This window comes from Rhipicephalus microplus, chromosome 9, assembly GCF_043290135.1.
Source record: "Rhipicephalus microplus isolate Deutch F79 chromosome 9, USDA_Rmic, whole genome shotgun sequence".
Classification (NCBI taxonomy): domain Eukaryota; kingdom Metazoa; phylum Arthropoda; class Arachnida; order Ixodida; family Ixodidae; genus Rhipicephalus; species Rhipicephalus microplus.
Genome location: NC_134708.1, coordinates 36,254,160 through 36,268,560, shown reverse-complemented (window position 1 = coordinate 36,268,560; position 14,401 = coordinate 36,254,160). Strand labels below are relative to the sequence as shown.

Here is a 14,401-nt window from a genome sequence, read left to right as displayed (position 1 = left end):
TGCAAGACCTATGTTTGTGAGCAATGTAATTATGAGCGTTAATGGCTGTTGCTATTCAAGAGACTGACAAACGCTGCGAATCATCAAATTGTTTAGAATACATCACCTCTAATGACGGAAACAACAAACACTTGAGGTAAGAAGAAGGTTGTTTAAGTGAACCAACGAGCTCACTTTAACACTCTTTCATGAGAAATTATGTAATGGCAAGCCAATTAGTCAGGCCGTAGTCACACCCTGGGCCAGAGGCGCAACCAGAAAGTGGCACACAAGTGCCTGCCCCCCCCCCCGAATGTTTTTTTGCCACGCATTCATAGCGTGAAATGGCCAGTTGCATGTCCGGTCCCCACTTAAGATCAAGAAGGTGCACCCCACCCCGAACAATTTCTGCATACACCCTTGCTCTGATGCAATGATAGCTTACAAGATACGAATATCACAATGTCTTAGATAGACCTTCGATATTTAGGTGAGTAGAAAGGTCAGTATGAACGCAAGTGACAGCCGGTGAAGTGCCATGGCACGTGTACGTCGTGCTACCAACGTAATATTTTCTATTTTTAGGCCACAGCTCCAGAGAATTATGGAATCTACCGAGCCACGTGACAAGTGGGGTTACAAGATCGAGTTCCTTCTCTCGTGCCTCTCTCTCTCGCTCGGCCTGGGGAATATCTGGAGGTTCCCGTACCTGACTTACCAGAACGGAGGTGGTACGTACACGCTTTTGATTTATTTTACTCGCCAAAGATTCTTTGTTTGCCTGCAATGGTATAGCTGAGTTGCACAAGTTTCCCAAGCATATTCTTACGAATGGGGTCGTACGCTGAGCGCAGCTAACGGGCCGCACTGATGATAAAAAACAAAGGTGAACAAAGAACAGAGAGTGGAAGGGAACTCGAATGCAGGTCAGCTAGCGCTGTCTTTGGGAAACTTTCCCGTATGTCATGTACCGGTCATTTCTGTAGAGGATTAAATGCCAGGATTCGAGAGATGTATTGATAATATTCTCATGAATTCCTGAAGTTTTGACGTCAATTCTGAAATATAGAGTTCATGTTCCACGGTTAGGATTCAATACATATTTGCAGCTTAGTCTGCCTCAAAAGAAAAAAAAAACATGCTAGAGGTCCCTCGCCGTTTCGCTCATGAGCAGTGGCATACCCAGGAAGTGAAACACCAGGCCCTGTCCCCCCCCCCCCCCCTCCTTCAAAATTTAGGTGAAAATGACCATTCCAAGGAACCCCGCCTCCTCCAAAAAAATTCTCTGTACGCCTTTGCTCATGAGAATATTTATCCAGAAGATTAAAGAGTAATACGGGATGAAGAACGTCATCTGCAGCCAAGGTGTAAGATTGAGAGCCCTGTCTTACAATACCAAACATGAACGCATTTGTTCTCGCTATATGGTTATTATGAAGGAGCACATGGAGCGTATGCCGAGTATCGCTTGACGCTAACTGGGCGTTGGAACCAGTGGGAGAGGTCACGTGCTTTGTGGGCGTGGCTTTTCGCAGAGGCCTCTCACGTATGCACTGCCACGAACCAAGCTGAGAAATGCTTCTGCGTTAATAAATTCAGCTTCATAGTAGCCACGAAAGGGTTGAATATTTAAGAACTACCATTACCTGCATCTCACTAAGGTGAAGTTGTACTTGTGATACGCCAATGAAAGTACATTGGTAATTCACTAACATGGGAACAAGCACTAGCATGGCGATTCTGGTACGTTTATCATTTAGCTTTTTATGGCTACGCACGTTCTTCGCGCTTGTGCAGCTGCCTTCCTGGTGCCATATGTGATCCTGCTCTTGGTGCTCGGACGTCCCATGTACTTCTTGGAGCTCATTCTGGGACAGTTCTGCAGCTCCTCTACCATCAAGTCCTTCGCATGCGTGCCGCTTGCTCAGTGTATTTATAATTCTTCTTTTTCGTTATTATTATTATTATTATTATTATTATTATCATTATTATTATTATTATTATTATTATTATTATTATTATTATTATTATTGATAGTGGTAGTGGCAGTTGTAGCAGTAGCAGCAGCAGCTGTAGTGGAAAGAGCACAGTGGAGTGTATTAATAATTCTCGTATTTAAAACACATGCATTATAAAGGACAAAGTGGACAATAAGGAGGCGTGGTGAGACGTATAAATGATTGTAGTCTCGCGTGCATAGTTTCAGTGCCACCAACAACGGGGACACACTTATATCTCTTAAAAGGGCTTCAGGTAGAATAGTTACTTCCACTTTTCCCAAGCCTTGTAAAACACTAAAACTGGCACAAAGTCGATCATTTCAGTTCAAGTAAAGAATTATATTCAATACTTGTGATACTGGACCATAATGTTACTAAGAGTAACGGTCCATTGACTATTAGAAAAGCTAATGCGAATGAATTAAATGGCTTTTTTTTAAACTTTAGGCAGCTTTCGTTTGAGCAGCTTGGACCACTGGGGCACCAGGGGGAGCCATCCCATCTCCGTATTACTTAATAATAATATTATACCTTTTTGACGTGGTTTAAATGGCTTCACCACATTCTTCTACGTGTTATTCGAAGCATCTTGCCCTTCAGGAGTATATATGAGAAACCACGTCGAGGGAAGCGCAGCTGTAAAGACCCAATAAACGGTCAGAAGTGTGTTGAAGTTATGAAAGTTCACGACCGAAATTTAACGTAAAACGTATTCATTCCAACCACAGTTTCGCCAAATTGTATTTGTCACTGCCACTAAAGAAACCTACTTATGTGAATAAAGCAAGAAATAGAAACTTTTAGGGGCTGGTTCACTTCTTTCGACCCAGCATGACTGAAAACTAACACACACTTATGCCAAGGAAAGCAAAGAGGGCGTTATTAGTAGCATTTATAATGTGAATGTGAAGAAAGGCATGATGTGTAAGCTGCCAGCGTGCGACGATATCACGTGCTACGCGACGCCAACAGGCATAAAAAGAGTGTCCCACACTCACCTTCATGTAGCTAGCGGCGCTGGCTGACCCTTCCACGTTCAAATAGACATATATGCCATGTAAAGTGAATAGTGGGATGGCCACCGCTGTAGCTGAATTGGTAAAATATCGGACGTGATATTCGAAGCTTGCAGCTTCGCCCGTCCCCACGGCAAGTTATGTTGCTCGAGATTTTCTTTTGATTTACTTTAAAATTACCACAAATACCATCGTCTATACCTTCCTTCGCATCATTGTAACTTCTCAAAATTATTTAGTCTATCTATATGAAGAGAGAGAGAAAGAGAGAGTGAGAGAGAGAGAGTGTGTGTGTGTGTGTGTGCATGCGTGTGTGCGTGTATGTGTGTGTGTGTGTGTGCGTGTGCGTGTGTGCTTGCGTGCGTGCGTGCGTGTGTGTTTGTGCGTGCGTGTGTGTGTGTGTGTGCGTGCGTGCGTGTGTGCGTGTATGTGTGTGTGTGTGTGAGTGCGTGCGTGCGTGCTATTCTTCCGTCGTTGCTTTCAGAGAATACTCGGTCTCTACAGGTAAATATGAGCGCACTGAGAAGAACGAACAAAAGCACTGTTGAACTTGCGCAGGCGTGCCCATGGTCATGATGTACACTGTCGTCCTCACGAGCATCTACTACAGCGTGATTTCGTCCTACGCGCTCGCCTACCTCTACTACTCCCTGTGGAAAGTGCAGCCCTGGACCACGTGCAACCCGGAATGGACCAACGAGTATTGCTTTGTACAAGGATCCGTATTCGTAAGTAATGAGAACAACTCGTCTGTGCTTCAGTGCGTGCTGGTAGGCTAGTTGGTACATAATTCCAGAACATTAAAAAATGCCGGTGTTCAACGTGTATAAATCAAGCTTGCCAAGCGACAGCTGGAACTACCATGAAAAGCATGAGGCAGCAGTATATGCATTTCCATAGGGGGCATATTTACTCACTCTACAAAGCTGGACAGCCTGGCTTATTCTGTTTGGTAGTTGTTTGAGAAGCTGATATTGGTCACTGTAGGCTTGATCTTAGGTTAAGGTGGAATCTTTGTACTAAAGCATTGCTGATCTCATAATGTGATCTGGCTGCAGTTCACCCGCCGATTACTATTTGATATTGCGTTGTATGTTATTGCACCAACACGGTTCCATGACACGTTCAGCGTGAGTAAGTGCGTAGGAAGGGATAGTTCGGGTAGAATCGATAGGGTAAAAGTCACTTGAGTTTTACAATAATCTTGCGATGATTTCTGTTTTCTTTTTAATGCATTCTCTTTCACATTCAGAAATCATGTAAGGAAGCCAACGAATCTCTGCTAATCCTTTTCGGACGCGTAAACTCTACCGAGAGTGACGCGGTGCCCATCAAAAACGGCTCCGTGGTCGTCATGGTGCCCCGAGACGAGTTCGAGTCCAGGTACCAGGGATGCAAGAACGCGAACGAGACATCGATGGAGCAGTTCTTCTAGTAAGTGCATTACGCCTGTAATATGTCCAGTGCGTTAAGTCTCGTCCAGCCACGTGTTGCGGTAAACCTATTGTTTTAACACGCGTACGTTTTGTCGAGGTAAGGGCCCCCCGGTGAGTGTGGCAAGGTATGCCGTCTTCTGCGTTTCGTAAATGATGATGTGCTCAGAGTTGCATTTCTGTAAAATCAGCAGGGTGGTGTGCAGCATGTTCCTGGGGTAAATTATTGTGGTTGGTTTATTTATTTAGTTAGTTAGTTATTATTTAATATTTACTATTTATTTATGTGTGTGACCCTCAGGGTGCATTTGTGCATTATAGAGGGGAGGGGCGGAAATATAGTTGAACAACAAATAAATACGAGATTATGTAAACACATAACTAAGAAGACAAATATAATGGTAAAATTTTACGTGCAAGGAGTACACTTTATTAAAAGACAACTGAACTCAAACCACAAAGAATACACTAAACAGACAATAACACGAACGCCTGTCAGTACAATTCACGATCGCGAGTTTATTAGTGCATTCTTAAAACGAGTGGGGTCGGTGGTGCTTACTAATGATGCAGGTAGGGTATTCAAATCTGTTGAGTTCTTAGGAGGGAATGATTGTGAACATGCGAAGGTGTTGTGACGAGGTACGCTGACTTTGTGCACGTGATCACGGCGAGTTGAATAGTACGGTGCCGGGTGAATCCAAAGTGATTGAAGGAAAGCATTGTGGTGATAGGTTTTATGAAATTAGGAAGTGCGTGATTTCTTTCTCCGAATTCAGAGTAATGTAATATGGAGCGTACTCTTCAATAATGAAACACTATTCAGTTTTAAACTAAATATATTTAAGAGCGTGTGCTGCTGCTGTAGTGACTGCTGCTGTTGAAATTACTTAGGGGAGATGCAATAATATGAGAAGAAATATAATAATTTATAGATGATTACGAAAGCCAAAAATGCCACACAAGCACTGAAACTAACCATTGGCTTTGACTTCCCATGTTGGCGGTGTTGGCGTCCTGCAGCGTAGGCGACGAGTAACGTAAAACAATGAATTTTGACGTCACCACGTGTCACCAAAGGTCGTCGAAATTTCCGACGTCACTATGATGTCTTAAATTATGATAGTACGACATCATCTTTCATCATGGTGTCATCAAACGAAATCATGCCACGGGCAAAGGTTAGTCGGTTATGCAAGCAGCGCAAACCCAGGTAAGACAGAGAAATATTTCGTAGGGTAGCAAGGTGGTGTCGTTCTATTGATTGGGAGAATAAAGAATATGTCTCCCACCTTCATGTTGTCTTAGTTTATTGCATGTGGGACTCTGTAATATTTTTTCTTAATACATTAGGCATGATTTGATTGATATGTGGGGTTTAACGTCCCAAAACCACTATATGATTATGAGAGACGCCGTAGTGGAGGGCTCCGGAAATTTAGACCACCTGGGGTTCTTTAACGTGCACCCAAATCTGAGCACACGGGCCTACAACATTGCCGCCTCCATCGGAAATGCAGCCGCCGCAGCCGGGATTCGAACCTGCGCCCTGCGGGTCAGCAGCCGAGTACCTTAGCCACTAGACCACCGCGGCGGGGCTAATACATTAGGCAAAAACTCCACTGCGAAGCTGTCAAGAAACGTAATGAGTGTCAAAGTCGGAGCCCAATAGCGGCAGTGAACAGTTTTCGTTGATGTTGCCTAACTATACCCCAATACTGGCTTGTGTAGACTGATATAGAATGGGCTTAAGAACACTTTTCCAGTGCTGCTTGCATGCCATTACAAAGTTGGGCTACTCCTACACGGCACCACCACCTAGACAAGCTCGCTGCAATTCTCACATTTTTCTGTTTTTGTCTTTCTTCTCTTTTTTTTCTTACGTACGTACGTTGCAGCAAGCGATTTCTGGGCCTTAGCTCGGGAATCGCGGAACCGGGCGGTGTCCAAGGAGACGTATTCGTCGCGCTTCTTGTGACATGGTTTATTTTCTTCATCGCCGTGTGCAGAGGAATCCGTTCTTCCGGCAAGGTTTGTTTTCTCCGAGCCAATTTTTTATTAACGTCACAGTGCTGTCTCTTCTAAAGAATCCCATAGCGGCTTCAACCTCGTACATCTGAATTTCGGGAAAGCCTATTATTGTGTAAAGATAATGCTATTGCTGCTTTTAAATGACAAGGAACGCTTTTTTTTTTTCGCGTGCGGGAAATCTTTGAAAGACCGAAAGTAACTAACTAGACCAGTCCTTCTAAATCTTATTGTTTGCCTTCCTTCAACCGCCTTGCGCTGGCGTTAATGTTTTTTTATGTGTGAAATATTAACCATTCATTTCAATCAATCACATTTTCAACCCTTCTGGCTGTTTGATATTCCACCTTTTTATAAATGAATCTGGTGCCCCAAAGGTGCTACTGCTGCTGTTTTAATTGTTACGATCACAGTTGTTACTCTGTTGCAGTTGGTACTGTGTTGAATTTGTTGCAGTGTTGCAGTTCTTGCTTTGTTGCAGTTGTTGCAGTGATGCTTGATTGACAACCTATACTGTTCATTTATTAGCATTTTATTACTTTTGGAGAGAAACGTTAGAGTAGTCTTCTCCTTATTGAATATCTCGAACCTTTCATGTCTTCCTTCATATCATTCGACTATTGAAAGTTTTGTTGCTGATTAATTTCCTGAGACACTGGCTGCGCTAGTTGCCCATCTTGCTTAACAATTTTCGATTCAATGATTTGCTTAAAAGGTGTAAAATCTTGCGGGAAATATTTAACGTGTATAAAAAAGCGAGGCTTCTGCCCACTATGCAGCAAAGTCGCTGCTAAATCTGGAGAAGCAACCTTTCTAGAGCACGCTGTAGACTACCTTAAGGCAAACACTACAGGTACAGTTACAGGGCCCCTACTGCGCTATAAAAAATGACATTGCGACGGAACAATTCGTAGCAGTACCTGTTCGTAGTTGAAAAACAGTGTGTGATGCACTATACGTGCTTTGCTGGTTCTGTGACTGAGCAAGATGACTTCTGCGTCTGGGCAGTATGCAGTGGATTAGATGCTTCAAAGTACTGGCTCATTATCTCATAAAGTTTTCTATATATACACTACATGGAACTTGAAGAACTAAGGGGCGAGTGTCTACGTGAGCTGCAACGCATGAAGCTTCAGTGAGCATGGGAATGATGGGTAGTACATTAATTTGCCTAATTTTCCTACTTTCGGCTCCGTTTGACTTCACATGACTTGAAGCTGCCTTATTAGGAAACAGCAATCTGTCATATTATATCACTTACGTTTCACCGCCTTAATGTTTTAGGTGTACCAATTTAGATTGGGTAACACAGTTCAAAACAGTTTGCTCTCTATTTTGAAACAAAACCTAAACACTTTCATAAACGAAGCCGCAAGTGCATTTGCAGCCCGCAAGCACAAAGACTAGGCAAATGCGTGCACTACCCATCATTGTCTTGGTCGCGGATCGAACGCAGTGCCAGGGTCCCCTCTAGTTGATTTTTGGAAACTCTATGCGTTATGCAACTCGCAATGGGTGACGGCTGATGTTACTTAGGTGCTCTATCACGCAATTTTGCATCTATTAACGAAATTTTTTTGTCAGCATGATGCGTTTGTGCAGTCCCTTTCAGAAGCAGTTTGAAGCACCATCATGGCTTTCTAGCAAAGTACACAACCGCAACACCGAGGGCCCTGGTCCAAATCTCGCTGATTCATACAGTTCTGTTTTAAATGCGAAGCATTTCTTAGCGAACTTCAGCGACTTTGAGCGTATCTATCTATCTATCTATCTATCTATCTATCTATCTATCTATCTATCTATCTATCTATCTATCTATCTATCTATCTATCTATCTATCTATCTATCTATCTATCTATCTATCTATCTATCTATCTGTCTGTCTGTCTGTCTGTCTGTCTGTCTGTCTGTCTGTCTGTCTATCTATCTATCTATCTATCTATCTATCTATCTATCTATCTATCTATCTATCTATCTATCTATCTATCTATCTATCTATCTATCTGTCTATCTATCTATTTATCTATCTATCTATCTATCTATCTATCTATCTATCTATCTATCTATCTATCTATCTATCTATCTATCTATCTATCTATCTATCTATCTATCTATCTATCTATCTATCTATCTATCTATCTATCTGTCTGTCTGTCTGTCTGTCTGTCTGTCTGTCTGTCTGTATATCTATCTATCTATCTATCTATCTATCTATCTATCTATCTATCTATCTATCTATCTATCTATCTATCATCTATCTATCTATCTAGCCAGCCGCCTACGACTTTTAGCTCTGCTGGCCGTTTCGATAATGGTATCGATACCAAACTTGGTATGGCATAGCATGACTGTATGAAGAACAGGTTTGACTAGTTATAACATGAAAATCATTACATATATATCATGAATGTCATGATTTACAATAGATGGTCCTGCAGTTCTTGCGGTGGTTCCGTTCACATGGCTTGTTTCAAAATTGGTATGGTATGACATGACTCCATGGCAAACACAAACGACAGACCCTAACATGAAAATTATGACATGAATGTCATGTAACAACATGACTACAAGCCACGCTCATGCTGCACTCGCGACCGTTTCGCTAGCGTCACATATACGAAATTTGGTATTACGATACGTCAATGAATGACGAAGGTATATGACTGGTGCAAACATGATAATCATCAAATGCGTGTCTTGTAACAACATGACTACATGCCAAGCTCATCATGCACTGGCTGCCGTTTCGCTAGCTTCACTGTTACTAAATTTTGTATTACGGGACGTGATTGGTAGAAGAAGGTATGATACTTGTGCAAACATGATAAAAGTGAGATGCGTGTCATGTAACAACATGACTACATGCTACGCTCATGATGCGCTCGCGCCCGTTTCGCAAGCTTCACATGTGCCGAACTCGGCATTACGCGACGCGAATGAACGACATAGCTAAATGAGATTCTAAACATGATAATCGCAACATGCGTGTCATGTAACAACATGACTACACGCCACTCTTCAAGCGCACGCGGCTGTTTCGCTAGCTTCACATATGCCAAATTCGGTATTACGTGACATCAATGGTTAACAAAGGTATGTGACTGGTGCAAACATGATAACGATCAGATGCGTGTCATGTCAAAACATGACTACATGCCGCAGTCAAGGCGCCAATACGTTTCGACGTGACGTGGTGCGCGTGCTCGCCGGCGTTCATTTCGTCGCGTCACGCCGGCGTTGCCACGCTAGGCACCGGTCCTGCCATATACTTGCAGACGCGTGTCGCGCTGCGTTGCTTTGACGCTGGCGCGTTTCAGCACGTCCAGCGTACCTCGGTCACGAAAAGAGGAAGTCACAGTGTTGTATAGGTAACGCATCGGTGCGAAATGCAGCATGTCACATTTCGCGCCGGTTGCCGTCGGGCCGCGCCTATGGACGCTGGTCGCGCCGGTCGCGCCTGGCGTCAGACTATAGAGTGCTCGCGTTTCGCTAACGTAGCGTCACTGTGTCCAGCGTGCGCGCGGGTCAACACTACATTGGAGTATATTAGGCCTTTCATGATGTACTCGCGGCCCTTTTGCTAGCTCCACATACCGTATAGCAAATTTGGTGTTACGTGACGTCAATGGATGACGAAATATATGACTGGTGCAAACATGATAATCCTGACACGCGTGTCATGTAAGAAAATGACACGCGTGTAAGAACATTACACGCGCGAACTCAAAAACTTTCAAAGCAAAGAAATGCGTTAGCCTGCCGAAGGGAATGCCTACCGCTTCGATGATTCATCAGAGTCCATGAAACCGAGCCAGTTGAGTTTTTATGTCCTTGAGACCAAATATACCAAACTCCTTGCATATTTCCAACGAAAACCCAGACTGTTCTTCCTCGCTCGACGCAGGTAGCGTTCTTGACTGTCCTCCTGCCTGTACTCATGATGGCCGCCCTACTCATACGGGGCACGACTCTCACTGGTATCAGCTTCGGCATTGCCTACTACCTGCTACCGAAGTGGCACCGACTTCTCGAATACGAGGTGAAATGTAAAACAGTTGCACTACAGTTCACGCTTTTTCTATGACACTGGGCCTGAGCTGACATGTAACGCCTGTAGGGCATCCTGAAATCTTAGTGGGTCGGGTGGGCATGGCGGAGAAAAACTTGAAGTTTTTCTCGTTGGTGGGATACTTAATTGTGTTTTTTGTGTTGTACTCAGCAGAGAGGAGAATGAGAATTATTCTTGTAACGAGCAGTGACATTGGCTTGTCTTAATTACTGACAAGGTAGACTAGGGCTAGTCATTTCACTCGAGCTTGCATTTTGTATGGTATATGTATTTGCTGCTTTTTATGAAGTGTACAGCCACTGCCATGTCTCTATAGAACGCTCAAGTGGCCGGTTTTCGCTTTGCAGGCCGAAACCTTCGGGCAATTGCGGACTCTCAAGTGATGTATCAGGAACATGCAAGGCCTAGTTGTCAGCTTGACCCCGTCAGAGCCTCATACTGCCCCAAGGTTTCGCCCCGCAGAGCGAGAAACTGCTGTTCGCGTGCTCTACACAGATATGGCCGCGGCTGTACATGTTCGTCTGTGCTTAATTTTCATTGTGTTCACTAGAAATCTTGTTTTCAGGTACAAACAGTCCCCATTGTAGACACGCGTGTATATTGGGGCATATTATGAATGTCATGAGTAGGCAATTTTAATAAAGGTATGTCTTGTCTGTATGTAGAATTCTTTTGAAAAATAACACTCTCTTAAAAGAAAATGGCACGGCCAAGCATGTCGTCGAGAACGTAGTAGTCGGCGTTTTCCAGTTCGTCTGTTCCTTCCGAGCGCTGGCACGCAGACAGACCTTCTGGAAGGTACCGATATACTTGTGTTAGTTTCTGCAATCACTGTGTCAATTTCGAGAACTTAAATGTCAGCGTCACTTGAACCAGTGATTGACAACATAAAGGGCATTTGAAAGGGCCTTTACGCCCACTTTAGCACTTAAGAGATCTGGCTGTCATGTTGTTATCCTACGCTGTCGTAGCCTCTTGGTGTAATGCAGGCAGAAAAAAATGGTATAAATTGAAAAAGATGTAGAAAGCAAACAACAATTAAACAAAAACAAATTTGTTGGAAATAAGATTTTCATTTCTATGAAGAGGAAAAGACAAAAAACTGTAAAACAAACAAAAAAGATGGGAGGAAATAATTAGAAAACTGAAGAAAAATACAGAAGGCTGCTCAGCTCTGCGCTTCCTGCAGGCTCGACACCATATCGGTGAAGCTGGCTGAATTTTTCTAGGTTACAAAAATCAATGCGTGAATCTTAGCTCCTTTACACTGGAGACTACATTCACCACTGTCACAATGAAGTACAGCACGTGTAATAACTACCGCCAACCTTTGATGATTCCGGTTGATGTTATTTAGAGTCAACAATGTTTTATTATACGCGTGCATAACTAGGAATATAGTTAGGCTTCATGTCTACAGATACTTCTAATGCACTCATGTAAGTGTTATATTCTATACGTGTCTATTGAAGATAGCGCTGCAGTGTAATTATTTTCTTTTAGAAGCTAGTTTTACTGCGACGCACAATTTGTTCGTAATGGCATTGTTGTGTACGTTGGAAGACCGTATTTTGCATTGTGCGCTAAAGTAGTTATGTGTACAATATCTATGCGAAACCTGGTGGTCTTACGTATGTAGTGCCACTTTTAGTATACGCAGTACTAACCTTGTTCAGTATCTACTGGCCTGTCAGTACACCACTGCGTAAACAAGACACTCTTTCTGGTACTGATGGAATCACGCTTGTCTAGAGTGGTGGAGCACGTAGCTGTGGTTGAGTGCAACAGCTTGTAGACGCTGTTGTCTACAGCTGCTACCTTGCATTAGCTACAAGCATCTGTCCATGCTTGAACTAGCCTGCGGCGTGAGTATACGATATAATTTGGAATAGAGGCGCATAGAAGCACATGGACTGCGACAGATCAAACAAGACAGGACGCAGCGTTAATTCAATGTCTTTTGCAAGTGATCTTGCATGTATACACTCTACTCTGCGTAAAGAAAAGTGAGATAGAGAAGGTTAAAAGGTGCATACAAGGCAGTGAACCCGCCAAATCAAACAGGTAGTGGACGTTACAAAAAAGATTTTATGCACTAAACATTGAGTTCTTAGTGATGAGCGCTATGCCTCGTCTTGATATGTCGTCATCCGGGTGATTCTTTTCGCTGCTATGCTGAATGATTTACTATCAACTAGCCTATCAATCTGTCCTCTTGATCGTTACGATATCGTCTTTGCATACACTTGCAGGAAACAGAAGCTGAAGTGGTTGGCTGGCTGCTCTAGACAAGTGCGGTTCCATCTGTACCGTTGATACTAGTCGCAGACTTGAAGGCATTCAGTTCTCCGCTGCACTCTTTCATTCCGCAGGTGTGGCAGAAAGCCGCCGAGCAAGTGCTGATTTCATTAGGGCTGGCTCAGGGCATGGTAATCACGATGGGGAGCTACAACGAGTTCTCGAACAACCCGCACGTGTGAGTAACACGAAAAAAATATTTCCCTAAATTAACCCTTTGCAATAAAGCCTGAGTGTGAAGCATGAAAACTCGGGCAAGTTGGTAGGACATAACTAAATATACGAAGAGTACAACTTAAAAGTAGTTACAGTGTAACTACAGAAGCGAAGAAACAAGGATAGAAAAGAGCGCTCTTTTTCTATCCTTGTTTCTTCACTTCCGTAGTTACACTGTAACTACTTTTAAGTTGCACTGTTGTGTTGTTTCTTCGCTTCCGTAGTTACACTTTAACTACTCATAAGGTGCGCATACGAGACTTCGCCACCAATGCTGCGCCACTTCACCAACTCCTTTCTTCGGTAGCGTCATACGTATGGTCAGACAAATGCCAAATGGCTTTTGACACATCGAAACGTGCCCTCACATCTGAGCTAGTGCTTTGTCATTTTGATAACGCCGCACGAACTCTCCTCCATACTGATGCCAGCGGACACGGACTCGGCGCTATACTCTTGCAACAAACAGAGCGTTATGGCGAACGTGTGATCGCATACGTTAGTCGCATCCTCACAGCAGCAAAGAAAAACTACACCATCACCGAGCAGGAGTGTCTCACTGTTGTCTGGGCCATCCAGAAGTTTCGACCATATCTTCACGGCCGCCACTTCACCGTGGTCACTGACCACCACACTTTGTGCTGGTTGTCGACGTTGAAGAATTTGTCGGGACGTCTCGGTCGCTGGATACTATGTCTCCAAGTATACGAATTCGACGTTACCTACAAATCCGGCAAGAAACACAACAATGCTGATGCCCTTAGCCACTGTCCTTCAATATCCTCATCAGGCACTCCTGGCCTGTCGCCAACTGTGAGTGAACCCATCAAAGCGTCTCCATCAGTTCATTCACTGGCCGCTGTCGACTTTCGTTCTGCCTTCAGCAACGAGATGTCTGCATCCCACCAACGCAGCGACACTTACTGTCACTCCATGATGCAGCGCCTTCGAGGCTCTTCTCGCCCTCCCAACGCCCGCGCCCATCGACAGCTGCGGAACTTGAAGACTGAAAACTCCATCCTTTACCGCATTGTCTTCCACCCCGAAGGACAGCGCTGGGTTCCTGTCGCTCCTGGTTCCCTAAGGGCGCAGATTTTGGAGGCGTTTCACGGTGACCCCAAGGCTGGTCATCTCGGTTTTCAAAAAACCTATGAACGCATCCGCAGTCGTTTTGCCTAACCTGGGCTTTCCACCTGCGTAGCGCGAAATGTTGCGCCATGCTCGCTCTGCCAACGCCGCAAACGACCCACTTTCTCCCCGGTCGGTCTACAACCTCTCCCGTGTCCTGACGCTCCCTTCGATGTCATTGCCATTGACCTCTACCGACCACTACCAATATCACCTAGCGGCAAGCGCTGGATT

At 44.0% G+C, this 14,401-nt stretch overlaps 1 protein-coding gene across 1 annotated transcript in view; it reads left to right on the top strand.

Annotated features, from left to right (window-relative positions):
• The first annotated feature begins 570 nt into the window (after positions 1–570).
• LOC142771297 (sodium-dependent proline transporter-like) overlaps positions 571–14,401 on the top strand; it is a 28,934-nt gene continuing 15,103 nt past the window's right edge. The window contains exons 1-7 of the mRNA XM_075872772.1: positions 571–710; positions 1,777–1,908; positions 3,554–3,723; positions 4,248–4,429; positions 6,327–6,459; positions 10,361–10,495; positions 12,898–13,001. Of these exons, the coding sequence (XP_075728887.1) occupies positions 584–710; positions 1,777–1,908; positions 3,554–3,723; positions 4,248–4,429; positions 6,327–6,459; positions 10,361–10,495; positions 12,898–13,001 (983 nt within the window). The 5' untranslated portion in view covers positions 571–583. The remainder of the gene's footprint in view (positions 711–1,776; positions 1,909–3,553; positions 3,724–4,247; positions 4,430–6,326; positions 6,460–10,360; positions 10,496–12,897; positions 13,002–14,401) is intronic.